Below are 15541 nucleotides of genomic sequence, written 5' to 3'. Positions count from 1 at the left end.
AGCAAGTTATTAATAGTTTGTAACATATTTTTCTCCAAAAAACTTTTGTAAATAACATTAAAATGTTAACAATGAAATGTAAATATCTTACTTCTGTAAAATCTATCAGCTGGTGTAGTTGTAACATATGGTGTCGTAATAACAGGTTCTAAAAAAACAGTAGTCATATATCTGTGTTTAACATTTTGTGCATGAACCATAGGTGGCTAAAAACATAGAAAATTACTGACGCAAAAATTCTTGTACCATCTGAGTATTTAAAACTTTAAACAAAACACATCATCATCAAAACGTTAGTAAGCAAACAAATATAATATAGTATACGTACTTGGTGTTGTTGTTGTTGTCGTTGTCGTAGTCCTGACAACTTTTTCTGCTTTCCACTGTGCAACAAATCCCTGCCTTTGCACGCTATCATCGGAGAAAAACTCTATCCAAGCACGATCTTTAAATATCATCGGGTGCATTTGATCACCACATCTTCTTTTAACACCATATTTTGAAGGGAATTTACCATCCAAGGGAGGTAATATATAATCCTTGTAACAATTTTCAGATTTCTCAATATCAAAAGTTGAAAATTTTACTGTGAGTTGGTCATAATCAGGGGTAGAGATAATATACAAACAGTTGCTGTGAGGTTTGTAGAATAATGGAAATGAAGGAGATTTTATAGTACCTTCCTTGGATGTGAATATACCACCACAATAACTATCTAAAGTAACAAAAATCATGAGGGTAGAAATAAACACTCTTTTGTTTCTATTGAAATCATCCGCGATGCAATCAGTTGCAAACCTTTTTATGTTCTCTTTTTTAAATTCTGACGCGTGTCATTTACAGCAAATTCCACTGGTCGAAAAAAAAAACGATACGTTAATAAGCAGACCGCCGAAGGATTACGTAATGTTTTTTGTAAAAAATCTCAGTGAAATGCACATTACCCATGGATATCAAAGGGATGGCGAAACAATAGCAATTTAAACAGACTTTTAATGCGCATGGATATGAGCTCCATATTCTTTTCCATTTCTACCCTCTCATGAAAAAATAAAATATGTTAATATTTTCATTTAAACTTAGTTCTTGTTTATGGAATGGAATTCTAAAGGACTGTCTGTTAATGAATCTTATCTATACCTATGTAGATAGTATAAATGTTGGAGATATTGGTAAGAAATCATAAAAACTTATCATACCTGAGTATCGTAAAATTCTTCCAGTAGGGGTAATTCCATAGAATGCATCATAGCCTGCGCTTATTTCAAACAACAAAAGATCCTTTCCATCATGTTGAATCTTCTCCCATTGAATACCGGATGGATTTAAGAAGTTCACTTTTTCTCTTCTGTACACCTTATTATCACGATCTATAGCCCAAACATTACCACCAAATCCAGCAACAACCTTTTTAAATTTACCATTGATACGGACAACATTCAACTTATTGTATATCGTTGAACTTGGGATATATGATGCAAAATAGACTTCGTCTTTGTCGTTGAGCAGCCAATAGCCATATGTTCCAACTGAAATTGATTTAAAGCCTGTTGTCAACGTTTTCCATGAAGTTCCAATAGGATTATTACTAGATATGCCCAGACGACTGACTACCTCACCATCAGTAGTTACAGCAACTATTTCTCCATTGGCACCATAATCGATATCAGCTAATTTTTTTGTATTAGCATGAACTCTTCCCCAGTACTGTCCACCAACATTTGATGGACTCACATCAAACCTACAGGGATAAAATAAAGATTTTTGCATAAACTCTTTATTTTATGTTATTTGATCCAATATAAATTTATATGGATCAAAACGACAAATATATTACCGTATGAATAAGTCATTGTTTTTGTCAACAGCATACACAGCATATTTTCCAACAGCAAGTTGCAGACTTTGTGACGGTTTATCAACTTTAACCCATCCCTTCTTTTCTGAATCATAATACTGAGGAGTACCCTCTAAATCGGTTGCCCAAACTTCTGGCGATTCCACACTTGCATCAAGGCTCAAATAGGTTTTAGCGGTAGGTGATATTTCTATCCAACCAGGTGGATATAAAGAATCTAATGTAAATAGTCAGCACTAGGTAGTCAACTTAGTAAATGAACAAAATTCTAGAAAATTATTTTATTAAAACCCTACAAGAAAAAATGTTTAATTGCAGTTGACAGTTAGTATAAATACTCATGTTATATAATATAAAATTATATTGATAATATGGTCATTCTTTGTAACGATAATTAAGATTTGATTAAACTTGATTATGCCTACCAGAAACAATAACAATTTTGATAGATTAAATCTCATTTTCTCCTACTCTTCAAGTAAACATTCTACCACACTGCCACTTGGGCCGTAACACATGCAATCAGTTACAAAAGTATTTTTATCATGTAAATAAAGGGTTTCAAAGAATGTATATGCAAGGTCCATTCAAAATGTTTTTGAATGAAAGAATCATCAATACCTGTCTTTGGAGTAGTTTTTCCAGAGTTCTCAGAATCTATATACCGTATGCTGAAGCCTTCTCTTGATGTAGAACCATCAGTTTTCAACACTATGTCAATTGCATTCCCCTTAGACACATAATCAGGTATATCAGCCGCGCCACAATGTGTGTCCTGAAGTTCTTTCGCACCATTTTTATTGACTTCGTATATTTTTACTGAGTCATATCGGCAAGAATTATCTGGTTCCAGCTCAAATTTAAGAAAGGATAATGCTATGGTTTTTCCCTCGGGTAATCGTATCTTGTAATTACATAATAAGTTATTCTCGTAGTTTTTGGGGTAGTTTGGTGAAGCAATAAACCCAGATAATGCAGTGAAAGTGCCGCCACATTCTATAAACACAACAGTATCGATGACAAACAAAGAAATTTGATGATAAAAAAGGAGACACAAGAAACAAAAGAACAGTAGCAGTATGTACCTTTTTTCACTACTGTGGTTGTTGTTGATGCTGTTGTTGAAACTTTTCCTATAAAATTTTATATTTTTATAGCTCTGTAGACACCACACCCAAGAAATGTTATCATTTTTAATTTTATACCTGGATCCTTGTATGATGCATAAGAGATGGCAAATCCTCTTGCGTTGATGTTTTCATCAGAGATGAATTCAATAAATACTTTGTTATTATCCACAGAAAGTACTTCCTCCAGACCTGTTGTGCCACAAATAACTTTCTCTAATTTATATTTCTCTCCATTACCGGTGTATGAGAATATAGAAACGCGGTCTTTCTGACATCCTATGGTTCAAAAACAAGAAAATAAATTTTTCACAAAAACATTTCAGTGGGGTAAATTGAAAGCATAAATTTCAGTATCAAACTGTGTATACTGTCATTTAGTTTTCTGCTCTTTTAAACCACTGCAACAAAAAAAATTCTATAAAAACTCAAATGTTACGAGTTACACAAGAAATACCTACCCACAGTACTTTCCAAATTAAATCGAACTTGGCGAATACGAAGTTGTTTCGCTTCAGGAACATGAATCATCCATAAGCAGTGTTTATTTTCTTTATAGCCAGCATCGAACTCGGGGTATCTGATGTAGCCTGTTTGGCTTGTCAGTACACCTCCACATACGGCATCTAATAATATGATTATTTTGAAAATTTTAAACATATACTCAAAGTGATTAACCAAAAAAATATGTAAGTTGCCTATTATACACTACCTTCCAATCTCACAATTTCATTGTTATTGAGTACAGTTAATATTTCTTTATTATTCACAGTAACATCCTTCACATTTTTAAGCCCTGTTGACTGCCATCTTGTGCCATATTTGTTATTAAAGTTAATGCCTTTTCTTTCAAACAACTCATCCCCAACCAAAGCAAACATAGTACCACCAAATCCAGAAAATATTTTATTGATGGGTTTGGTAGAGGGTGGTGAACTGATTTTTCGAAACTGGTCTCCACCATATGGCTTAAAGTAAAGTTCTCCATTGTCGTTCAAAACATAAACTCCATATGCATCTAAATGAAAATAAAAGTCCGAAAGCTAATAAAAGTATTATAAAAATGAACTTTGAATAAAATGATAACTTTAAACTATATTAGTTTTAAATTTTAAAAAAAAATTTTTTTCTAAAAGCTCCTTTTAGTCACGGCCTGCAGTTGTAATACCTTTAATATAAGACTAAAGCTGGAAAGCAGGATTAACTGAAAGTTATGAAAATGGTAAACACCATGCCAAACAAAAAAGCCATTACTTTCAGTGTAAAAAAGAATACTAACATGCGATCCAACCAGTGTTAGAGTTTAAAAAAAAAAAGAACTCTTTCCCTCCTAAAACCTCTTAAACAAAACAACATAAAGCTAATAGCTATGTAGAATTTAGGCTTGTTATTAGCAATTATAACTGACGGAGATTTTTAGGACTCGTTTAAAATTCTATCAAAAAAAAAAAGGACTCTTGAAATTTAGAATTAATTCCCTTTTTACAGCCCTTGTGAAATATTTATAGTAGAAAGTAATCATCAACTCACTTTCAGCAACGTCTTTGCCTTGATTAAATGGCAGCCATTGAGTTCCAGAAGGAGTTTGTTTACCAATGCCATCTTGTAAATATATTTCACCATTATCTGTAATCAGATAAACATTCAGTATTGTTGACACAAGTTTTGAGTTTCTTAACCCGCTAGGAGTGGATACTTCTTTCCAGTTTTCTGTTTTTTGATCTGTTATTGATGCAGCATCCATGAACAATACTTTGCGATCTGCATTAGTTACAGCCCATGCACCATTACGTCCAAGAGAAAGTTGATGAAATTTTTTATCGCTTATAAATTTGATATCACTGGGAGAATTGATAACATAAGGATTTTCGTTTAATCTATTTATGAACCATACAATTCCTGAGGGATTTGATGTTATGGAGTCTATTATTTCTGGTCTTGTTGGAACATATACTTTCCATCCATCAGGAAGATTGGGAGAGACTAAATGATAATATATCATGTATAAATAAAAATAATAAGTAAAATTCATTTGCTTTGGTTATGTCATTAGATATCTGTAACATGAGAAAGGAGAAGGACGAAAAAGAAAGACGGAATTTGAAGTCAGAACACTTGGCTTTCACTTTCATGAAAAACATTTGACATTTTTTTGCCAATATAAACAGTTGTTAATATTTAATTCCTTAATTGTTACGAAATACTCTTCACTCTGACATTAGAATTAAAATTCACTTCTTTTTTTTTCTTCATTATAGAAAATGTTTAATCAACTCAAAACAAAGTTAATATGAAAATAAGACTTTCTTACCATTGTCGTCAGACGTTTTCCATTCCGCAATAAACCCTTTTTTATTTGCCACTGAATCAGAGCGGAACACAACACGTAATGTGTTACTGCTTCCTTCTTTTGTAATGTCCTTCTTGATGCCACAAAATCTGTCAAGAGGTTTAGCATCCCTTTGTACGCCATCAAAAACCTCAAGGTAATCATACAAACAGCCATTATCTAGTTCAATGTCACTATCTATAAGCCTAAATTTCATTTTCTTTCCTGGACCAGCTGTTATAAGCCATTCACAATTTAATGAATTTTCATAGTTTGATGGCCAGTTTGGAGATGTAAGCGAACCCTGGTTGCCAGTTAAACTACCACCACAACCTAAGATATAACAAAACTAACAGTAATTGAAGAACATCAGAATATATTTTACAAGTTTTTAATGTGAAAACGAGTTTATCTGTATGAGCAATATCGTCCAAATTGAAACACAGATTTATGTTTTGTATGGAAAGTTAGTTAAAAGAATCGTTTAAAAATTGAGAGTTTGATGTTTTCATTTAAACAAACACAAAACTATAATTTTAAAGCAATAAATTTTTATGTGTCAGGAAAAGATCATAGTTTTGAGCTAACTATTCTTTAAAAATTCAAAAACCGATTACGCTAAGTGAATATTAATTGGGTTGACTGTGCAATTTTGTTAATCAATAATAAAAAATGTGTTGTTTTGATAAAAAAAGGTACAGATAAGGCTTGCGACTAAAGGTATACCTGAAAATGGTGTTGTAACAATTGGCTTTGATGTTGTTGTTGTTGTCGATGATGCTAAAAAATGACTTTGATTAAAATACAAACAAGCCATACACAAGATTTAAAATGTACATGAGATAGATGATCATAATTACCAGTGCTGTTTCCAATAACCTGCCAAAGAATATGAAAACCTTTTCTTTCATTGGAACTATCTGATTTAAAATGCAATCTCAGGCTATTGCCACTACTTTTGAGGACAACATTTTGTAACTTTGCACAATAATGTGCAAGTTGTTTGTTAGTTGATTCATCTGCGATGTTTAGGAAATCATACTTGCAATTCTTATCAACTTCTATATCGAGATCTTTCACAGTCAGTTCAATTTGTTTTCCTTCCTCAACAGTTATTATCCATTCACAGTCTGCATTTTGCCTGTAATTCTCAGGGTAGTTAGGGCTTGTTATTACACCTGATACACCAGTTTCCTTTCCGCCGCAGCCTAAAATTTAAAGTGTTTTTATTTAAATTCTTTATTATGTTCTTTGTCATTTCTATGTTACAGTACTTTATGTTACTCTATATACATCTCGTTGCACAGTTGGTTATGGAAATAAAGGGTTGGCTTAATAAACGTACCGTTAACACTCAAATAATATTAATGTCCAAAATTACCTGCAACTTTTTTTCCTTTTGGTATAAACTCTAAGCTCACTTCATCACTAGCTAAAGGATTACTGTTATAAAATTGATAAAAAACACGGTTTCCATTAACAATCTTTTCAAATTCAGTATCTGTACAATGTTGCTCCATGGTACCCAACAAAGGAGTTTGGTGGTTACTTGAATAATACAAGAAACCTTTTAGACATTCATCAGATTTGGGCATATATCTGTCATCAACTTCAACTTCAAATGATGCAGCTTCGGATGTTGCAAGCCATGTGCAATGTGTTATTCCATTTAATTTTGCTCTTGCATGCGTTTTTTCCGTGATTTTATTGTAAAATCCGTAGCATGATGTAACTAAAAATCATAATTTCAATTTTATACATTCACGTCAAAATTACAAAACTTTCCTAAAATTGGAGAAAATAGAAAAACTTAGTGTTTAACACTCCAAAGCATTTTTTCAAGAAACTCAAAATATCCATAGTTTTTCACTGATAATCTTTTGTCTTTGAACCTATTGGATTGGAAATTTAATTCTCAATCATATGGGCTTCACATTGATGAGTTACTAAGAAATCTCAAAGCAGAATGATTTTAATGTTATGGTTGATGTGGCATGTCATAATTATGGCCTTGTTGCAACATCCATTGGTGTACTTTGGAGTAAAAGAGTTAATTGAGCTTTTTGTTCATTACTCAAACTTCTAATCATGTTACCTGGTTTAATGACAAGATCATCTGCAGAGATTCCAATAATGATGGGACCGGCAGAAACATCAGTCAGTGTGATATTATTGATTTGCCATATCCATTTTGAGTCATCTTCTTCATGATTTAATGTCAGTGGATTACGTTGCACCAAAAAATTATCAGAATTAAGATATACTAAGGAGCTATCAAAACCTACTGAAAGTTTGTTTTCAATGTTCTTATCAGTGATTTTCCACGAACTAATCCATGTTTTAAGATTTGATTTACTCGGAGGCATACTAAAAGATCTTAACTGACCATCATCCAGGACAGCATATGTAATGTATGGACCACTAGAAATCTGTAGAGTGTTCACTCCAGTTCCAACCCATTCATTGCCTAAACTATTACCCTGTGCTATACCATCACGAAAGTATAATTCATTTGTTGCACTGTCAATGGCAAACACAGTACCATATGGAGATGCAGATTCAATAGACTTCCACACACGATCATCTTTAGGTATCACCATCCAATCTTTGGTCGTTTCATCGTAATATCTAGCTCGCCCATCAAGATCTATTGCCCATACACCAGACTCTCCAATGGATAAATCAGAAAGTTTAACATTCCCTTTTAACTCAAACTTCACTTCCATATTATCTCCTCCATTGTAAATACCAGCATAGGGCTTATTTCCATTGTTACCACCTAGTACCCATACTTCTAATCGTTCACCCTTTGGATAAGAATCAACTTTATAGGGTTTATTAACAGACGTTTTTAGCTGTTTCCATCCATCTGGGATGGATTGTGTCTTCCTTATATCTGTTAAGATAAAAATAAAAGAGAAATCAAGAACATTTACATAGTAAGCATCTCGATACTAATGTAGATAATATTTGTATACTCTTTGATATATTAGGCAAATTATCGTTTTACTAAGAAATAGAATATTAATGTTTATTTACAGTCAGTTGAATGACAGATTCTTATAATTGAAAAAATCAGAACTTCCAATTATTTTTAATAGACCTCTAAAAAAGTTATAAATATTAATGATTTTGTTCAATATAATTCGCTTACAGAATTGAGATTATAAAAGTACACAAGAAAGCTGTATTTATAAGGATCTGTAAATATTTGTATATTTTCAGACAACACATAATACATACCTCGTTGGGTTATCACCTTTCCGTCTTTCGTTTTAACAAAAATATTATCATATCCATGATATAACTCATCACCCTCAATATTAATAACTTTCCATTGCAATGGTAAACCACTAGGGTTAAACGCAGTCACACCTTTACGGTATACTAAACTTCCATTAGGTAGCAAGCCCCAGACATCCCCAGTGCTGGTTGTAGCTATGTCTTTTAAAGAAGTTGGGACAGGTTCTACATTAAACACAAAGTCTGCAGAATCACGCTGTTTCCTAACATCAACAAAATATGTTTGGCTGTTGTCATCAACAACCCAAAATCCTTTTTTGGTTGATGTAACTGTTGCAACATTTTTCAACTTTTGTATTTCTTTACAATCTGTCTTTCCAGATGTTGTGACGCAGTATGATAAACTACCAGTAGCATCACGCACTGCACAAAATAAAAACACATAGATATATACTAAGTTATAACAATGAAATAAAAAAGTAAAAAGGATGCAATCAAATACACTTATTATTGATAAAAATGGAGTAAAATATCCATAACGCTACACATAGCACACACAATAAATTCAAGCTTATGTATTGGTGGTAAAACTACCTAAAATGATTCCATTAGGTCCAGCAAAAACATCAACGTATGGAGTACTTTTCTTCAATTCTACCCAATAATTTTTAATATGTCGCCATAAAAGATTGTTATCTGTATCTAATGCCCATACACCATTTGGACTCGCTGCTAACGCTTTGATTGGTCTTCCTGTATATTCTAATGTTCCAGAAGGTGTTCTGAAAAACACACGGTTATCTGTGCTAAGCATGTATACTGAATTTTCATCTGATGGCAATATATTCTTAATAGTAACATCTCTACCAAAGTATGTCTGAGGAACAATGATATACCAGTCAGATGGTATAGGAGTAGTGGATGTTGATACTATTAAATAAAAACAAGATTATTTAAATACTAGTCGTAAGCCCATTGAGAAAAACCAACAGGAATTTCCCAATCGCTACTCGCAGCAACCATCAAAAAGACGTGGCTGAGTTATAATGTTAATGTTAACGTTAACGTTAACATTAACAATATAACTCAGATGCTGAATTTACGACAGATTTTGAAGCTCATATACCTTAACTTTTAATTAGAACACTAATTAAATCTAGCAAAGGATATTAATTTCTTTTTATTATGATGGGAAGAATTGATAACAATAATTTTTAACAAAAAATGTTTCAAAGAGAAAAAATTCAACATACCTTGTGGGTTAGGAGTTGTAGTTTGATAAAATGCATCATAATCAAGTGAAAACCCTGCAGCCTCTTCATTGTCATTCGATACAAACTCAATCCAAACTTGATCTGAATCAATTGTTTTATCTGTTACAGTTGACCCACATTCTAAAATTGGTTCTTTAATTCCTGGGTATGAAGTTGTAATGTAGTCTCCACATGAAGGAATATCTTTAACTTCAAATGGACTTCGAAAATTTAAATTAATTGTGTTACTTTTAGTGGGTTTTATGACCCAAAGACAATATTTGTTTGGAGGATAATTGGATGGGTAATTGGGACTTTTAACTGAACCACTAGTTTCATCAAGAACTCTTCCACATACAGCATCTATAACAATTAACAAAAAAACGCATTAACCGAATAAAATTACATGTACAAAACATTTTTCACAGAATTGAATCACTAACAACTATAACAAGGATTAGTTAAGGAGTTAATGCTAAGCTACACTTCACATTCTAAACACAGAGGATAACACAACATGAGATAATAAAGCTTTTTTTTCTAAATATTTTTAGTGATAAAAATGACCTCCACATGCACTTGTTAATCATTGTAAAAATTATATCTTTAAAACTTAGGGTTCAGGGCTTTAAATTTAATTGTTGGCATCAAAATTTCTAATAATTTCTTTACCTTTATAAAAAGCAAGATCGCCATCTTTTGTTAACCCAAAAACACCAGTAAAACCAGCTTTTATTTTTGTAAACAATGTTTCTGATTGCTTTTTCCATTCTGCCCCCAAAGGACGTAAACTGCTCACAAATTTTTTTCGAAATATTTCTCCATTGGAATTTTGGGTCCAGATATTATCACCGAAGCCAGATACTATTTGCTCATAGTTACCTGAAATAAGTAAAATATATGCAATAAATATGATATGTTTAAAGTATAATCTGGCCTCAGACCTTATTAGTGGACAGCCATGGCAAATATAATTGATCATAATACTGTTGCAAGACATACAGTAATACATCATTTAGTTAAACTTTTTAACACTGTAGGTTGTTTTCTTATTGTTAAAGAGTACTGTGTTGGTACTTGGTTTCTATCCATTTTTTTTTCAGGAAAGACCATTGCATAAGCATGTACCCAGACTTTAAAATTAATTTTGACGTGTTTTTATTAGCACATGCAAGATATAGAGAAGTTAAACAATGCAGCACACCTAACAATTTATGTGTATTTTGTACTACAACCGTACCAAAATCTTGCTAAAAAAACCTTTTCCATTTTATTGATTTCATTGATTTTGTCCGTTTTTCAAATTTCTTAGAACTTACTTATAAAAATCAACAATTATTTTCCATTTTAAGATCGTAGTGGGAATTATTTGCTGGTGCATAGAAAACTGAATTACAAAGGCTGATAAACAACATTAAAAAGAGTAAAAAAGAAAAATTTAATTACCAGAGTCTTTAGTCCATTTGGCTTTTTCAGGATTCCAAGGAGTCTTCATTCCATAAATAATTCCTGACGTCATTACAACCCAACATGAAAAGTAACCACAAGATATATCTTTGATCGTGCCAGACATTGTTCCACCATTTTTTAAATCAGTTTTCATAAGCTGCCAATTCTCATCCAATTGATTGATATTACGTATGTGAGTATAATATAATGCATTGCTTGAATCCAATCCATAAATATAACCTGAGTTTCCTGATTCTATTTTTTGGATATTTTTTGCATTTTTTGATATCATCTGCCATTTCACACCAGCAGGATTGCTAAAACTTGCACCCGCTCTCCAATAAATTGAATTGTTGGATGGATTAAGTCCAAAGATACCAGATTCACCAACAGATATTGATTTTAACTTGCCACCCTGAATATCCCAGTTTTTACCATCAAAATAAAAGATGTCATAATTATTATCAAGAGCCCAGACTGTTCCATTTGCTAACCCTGAATCAAAATCTATGATTTGTTTGGGGGCAGACATCCCTTTCCAAGGATCTTTGAAAGCCGATTCTAAATCAAAAAATTATTAATCAAATAGACAAAAAAATGTCTGAAAAAAACTGATGGACTTAATGACATCTAGTATTTTTTAATGCAATTTATGGAAGATCATTCTGTTATACTTGTTATTATTGTATCTACTTAGAGTTATTGACATTTTCCTCATTTTTAGCTAGTTGGAGCTGGTGTATGCATATTCTAATAAAGTTTAAATTGCTCTTAAAAAGCAGATTTGATGCAAGGATATTGTTGGAACAAACTGTAAAATCAGTATTAATTTCTGAAAAAAACGGGTTTTTTAGAAAGTGTATGTTTTAAAAATGTGAGAAAAAAATTAAATTTTTATAAAAATGCACATTTGAACAAGACAATGTGATCACTTTTTTTGATACAACCCTCCTGGTTATAATAATAAAAAATTTGAGTAAAAAAATCATTGGCTTAGTTAATGGAACTTTAACACACAAAGTGTATTTAATTGTACATTTTTGTATGTTCTTTAATATGTTTACATACTGTAAATAAAATTAATACAAGGAAGATCATAATTTAGAAATGTATCCTTATCGCTACAAAAGGTTGTGTACATCACAAACCTAATGGTAGTAGAGTTACCCAACAAAATTCAAATTAAAACATGGTTACATTATAGTTAATAAAGTTACCCAACAAAATTGTTTGCATTGCCCAACTTTTATTATTAATACATAACAATTTTGCTTGCTTGTTGTGCCAATACTTTAAACTCTACTCTAAATCTTACCTGAAGGAGTAGTCAGTGCAACTTTTGGAATAGCTTCCCAAAATATTTTTATTCCTTTTTTTCCGATGCTCGCATCTGTGATAAACTGCATAAACATTTGATTGCCAGACGATGTTAAATATTTATTCTTTGCCTCTGTGCCGCAAAAGGTACCTAGAAAAGAAATACAAAGCAAGGTTAAAAGAAATAGTATACAAAATTTCTTTCACATTTCAAGTAACATTAAATAATCTCACAGTTTTTAGCCCAATACAATTACCTGACAAATATATTTTTACTTGTTTGCATTTGTGTATTTTTCAAAACTGTTAATATACCAAACATTCATATTTTTATTTTTAGAAGGGATATTATATAGAATACAGATTTACAAAAAAATAGTCTTAATATTAAAGTAATTCCCTCTGTGACAGGCATGGTAAATGTATTAACTTGTTCACTCTACTGATGATAAATAGCAACATAAATGTATTAGACTGGTGTTTTTAAACTGCACTGAAAATTCAAGACGCCAGTCTTTGTGAAGTAGCAGAAATATACTTTCCAAAACAATTAATTTTGTTAGCAACCTATTCTTCTTTTTTTCTTAAGTTGCTTAACAAAAGAATAGAAAGATATAAGGTAAAACTAATTAAACAAAACAATTTACGACAATTTATGATATTATTACAATTTTTATATAACAGCATTAAGCATCAAAAAATCTAAAACTATACATCTAGATTATATGCAGACCATTGGGGATAGAAATCAACAGAGAAACAGCCATTTATATCATTAAAAAAATATTAAAAAAATGTTATAGCATTGTTACAAGGTAGATAGGGTGTCCACAAAAAATATCTTACCGACATGTTATGACCCATATTTGTTTCAGCTATTGTATTGAATCTGGAATCAACCAGATCAAACCTTACCACAGAAACAGATTCTGTACTAACTGAGTGCATTAATTTGTTCATTTTTTTGCATTAGCATAAGGAAATCCCACATTTGTTCCTGGCTTAAATTCCATTAAATAATATACCATGTCAATTCGGAATCTAAATTTACAGGGCTACAATCAAGATTTTTTAGGTGTACGTAACAAAATGTTGTTGCAGTAACAAACGTTGCTCGTGACCCATAATCAACAATATGTTGCAAAAAATGTTGCAAAATTGACTTGATTCGGCTCTGAATGTTTTATGCATTTACAACAACAAAATTAACAATGGCTCGCACCACTCAACAATATTTCTGCATCATTTTACCATTTTTTGGACTATTTTGTAAAAACAACAAACATGGTTTCCAAAAATGATTAACTTAATGTTGCAATATAAGTTTTTTGAATTAAAATAAAAAAGGGAATTTAATTTACTGCTAAAAACTATCAAAAACATAATTGACTTCTGTCACTGCAGTTCTTGAAAAAGAGTCATCATAGTTTTTGCTTTTCACGTCAAAAAAAAGCTAATAAATGCTTTTCTACAACACCCTATTTGTGGAAAGGTCTTTTTTGCTGCAAGATACATACAAAAATAGGATACAGGACACTGCTGATAAAATTTGCTATAAAATCTTGGGACAAAATTTTGCTGCATGTACCTGAAATATGTTGATGGTGGTCCTGGGACTCAAAAAGCACTGAAATGTTCATTTTTTTACTATAGCTATACAATTTAATCAAAAGAAAGCAGTCTTTTAGACACCTAATGAAAGGAAAATATGTGTGTGCCGAGAAAATTTTTCTTGATAAAAAAAATGTTTTATTTCATGGGGCAATAATTTTCATCTGATAAAAAGGAAGAAATGTTTTATTCAAAAGCAATATCCCAAAAAGCCCACCAAAAATAAGATATTTAAACTATTAGCTAGTTATTACTGTAAGGAGACTACCATTGCAGCTATACAAGGTAAGAAAGAAATTTCTATGACAAAATAACAAGTCTGTTAGTCGTGACAAATTGCTAAGTAAAAAGAATTGATGAAGAAATGCAATAAAAATTTCAAGTCTATAATCCAAATCTAACATTTAAGTGCATATATCTTACTGAGTTTTAAAAGAAATCACATGTACAGATTGATCAAAATTTAAATAAAAAAACATACCTAAACGTGGAGAATTCTGCTGAATTCCATCGTTTACAACTAATTTATCGAGGCATTTTGCTGCACCTTCGAGTTGAAACTCTTCAAATGTTATCTTAATTCTAAAGTTTACATCAGTTTTGATAACCCAAGTGCATCCTAAATTATCTGGATATTCTTCTGGATAGTCTGGACTTAAAATTTGTCCACCAGCGCCAGCAAAAATCTTGTTGCAGAATCCTGAAAATAAATTTAACTTTTAAGGAAAACTGCACCATATTTGTTTTGGTACGAAGTATATAATACAGAACAAAAAATCTTATTTTAAGGAGTCCTTGTTTTGGTATTCGGCATAATACCGAATTAGCACGTGGATTTGGTACGGTTTTGTTCCCTCTTTTTTAACCCGCCTTATCCAGATAACACTCTAGTTCCCCGCCAAAGTTTTACAGGTCGTAAAAAATGCGAAAATATATTCACGGCCTTACATAAAGATTGGCGATAAAGCGTAAAAAGTCAACTTCGTTTCAAGACCCTTTGAGCTTTGATTTCGAAGACAGTGCCGTCTACGATATCAAAAAGCAAAAAAAGGGTCCTGAAAATTTGACGGTGAAAAATTGTTTACCATTAAATTTTTATCAAATTACAACGTTTTTTATCACTTACCACTTTCTTCTGTGATTACAGCTTCTACTTTACCTAAAAAACGAATAAGATTTTTTGAAATAACAAACTACATTATTTAAAACAAACATCCAGTATATTTAGCCTTGGCGTTTAATGAGTGGTTAGTTTGACGTTTATTCAAGGTACGTCTACTACTTCAGTGTATTATAAAGAGAGTGCTCTGTTTTAGTTTTGCAGAAAAAATTAAACTCATAAACATGGCAGATA

General features: G+C 31.7%; 1 protein-coding gene across 1 annotated transcript in view; it reads right to left on the bottom strand.

The window, feature by feature from the left end:
- Window positions 1–15541, bottom strand: part of LOC130634897 (cubilin-like) — a 34814-nt gene that overhangs the window by 15106 nt on the left and 4167 nt on the right. Inside the window, exons 2-24 of the mRNA XM_057444655.1 lie at window positions 15314–15346; window positions 14669–14887; window positions 12575–12727; window positions 11257–11820; window positions 10483–10692; window positions 9811–10173; window positions 9152–9487; window positions 8558–8980; window positions 7410–8210; window positions 6696–7046; window positions 6175–6522; window positions 6041–6094; window positions 5297–5647; window positions 4516–4968; window positions 3698–4003; window positions 3447–3611; window positions 3064–3264; window positions 2944–2991; window positions 2480–2854; window positions 1838–2075; window positions 1200–1741; window positions 329–715; window positions 92–148 (exon numbers count right to left, since the gene is read on the bottom strand). Coding sequence (XP_057300638.1) covers window positions 92–148; window positions 329–715; window positions 1200–1741; window positions 1838–2075; window positions 2480–2854; window positions 2944–2991; window positions 3064–3264; window positions 3447–3611; window positions 3698–4003; window positions 4516–4968; window positions 5297–5647; window positions 6041–6094; window positions 6175–6522; window positions 6696–7046; window positions 7410–8210; window positions 8558–8980; window positions 9152–9487; window positions 9811–10173; window positions 10483–10692; window positions 11257–11820; window positions 12575–12727; window positions 14669–14887; window positions 15314–15346 — 6978 coding nt within the window. The remainder of the gene's footprint in view (window positions 1–91; window positions 149–328; window positions 716–1199; window positions 1742–1837; window positions 2076–2479; window positions 2855–2943; window positions 2992–3063; window positions 3265–3446; window positions 3612–3697; window positions 4004–4515; window positions 4969–5296; window positions 5648–6040; window positions 6095–6174; window positions 6523–6695; window positions 7047–7409; window positions 8211–8557; window positions 8981–9151; window positions 9488–9810; window positions 10174–10482; window positions 10693–11256; window positions 11821–12574; window positions 12728–14668; window positions 14888–15313; window positions 15347–15541) is intronic.

This window comes from Hydractinia symbiolongicarpus, chromosome 1 (assembly GCF_029227915.1).
Source record: "Hydractinia symbiolongicarpus strain clone_291-10 chromosome 1, HSymV2.1, whole genome shotgun sequence".
Taxonomy (NCBI): Eukaryota; Metazoa; Cnidaria; class Hydrozoa; order Anthoathecata; family Hydractiniidae; genus Hydractinia; species Hydractinia symbiolongicarpus.
This window is presented reverse-complemented; position numbering and strand designations above follow the sequence as displayed.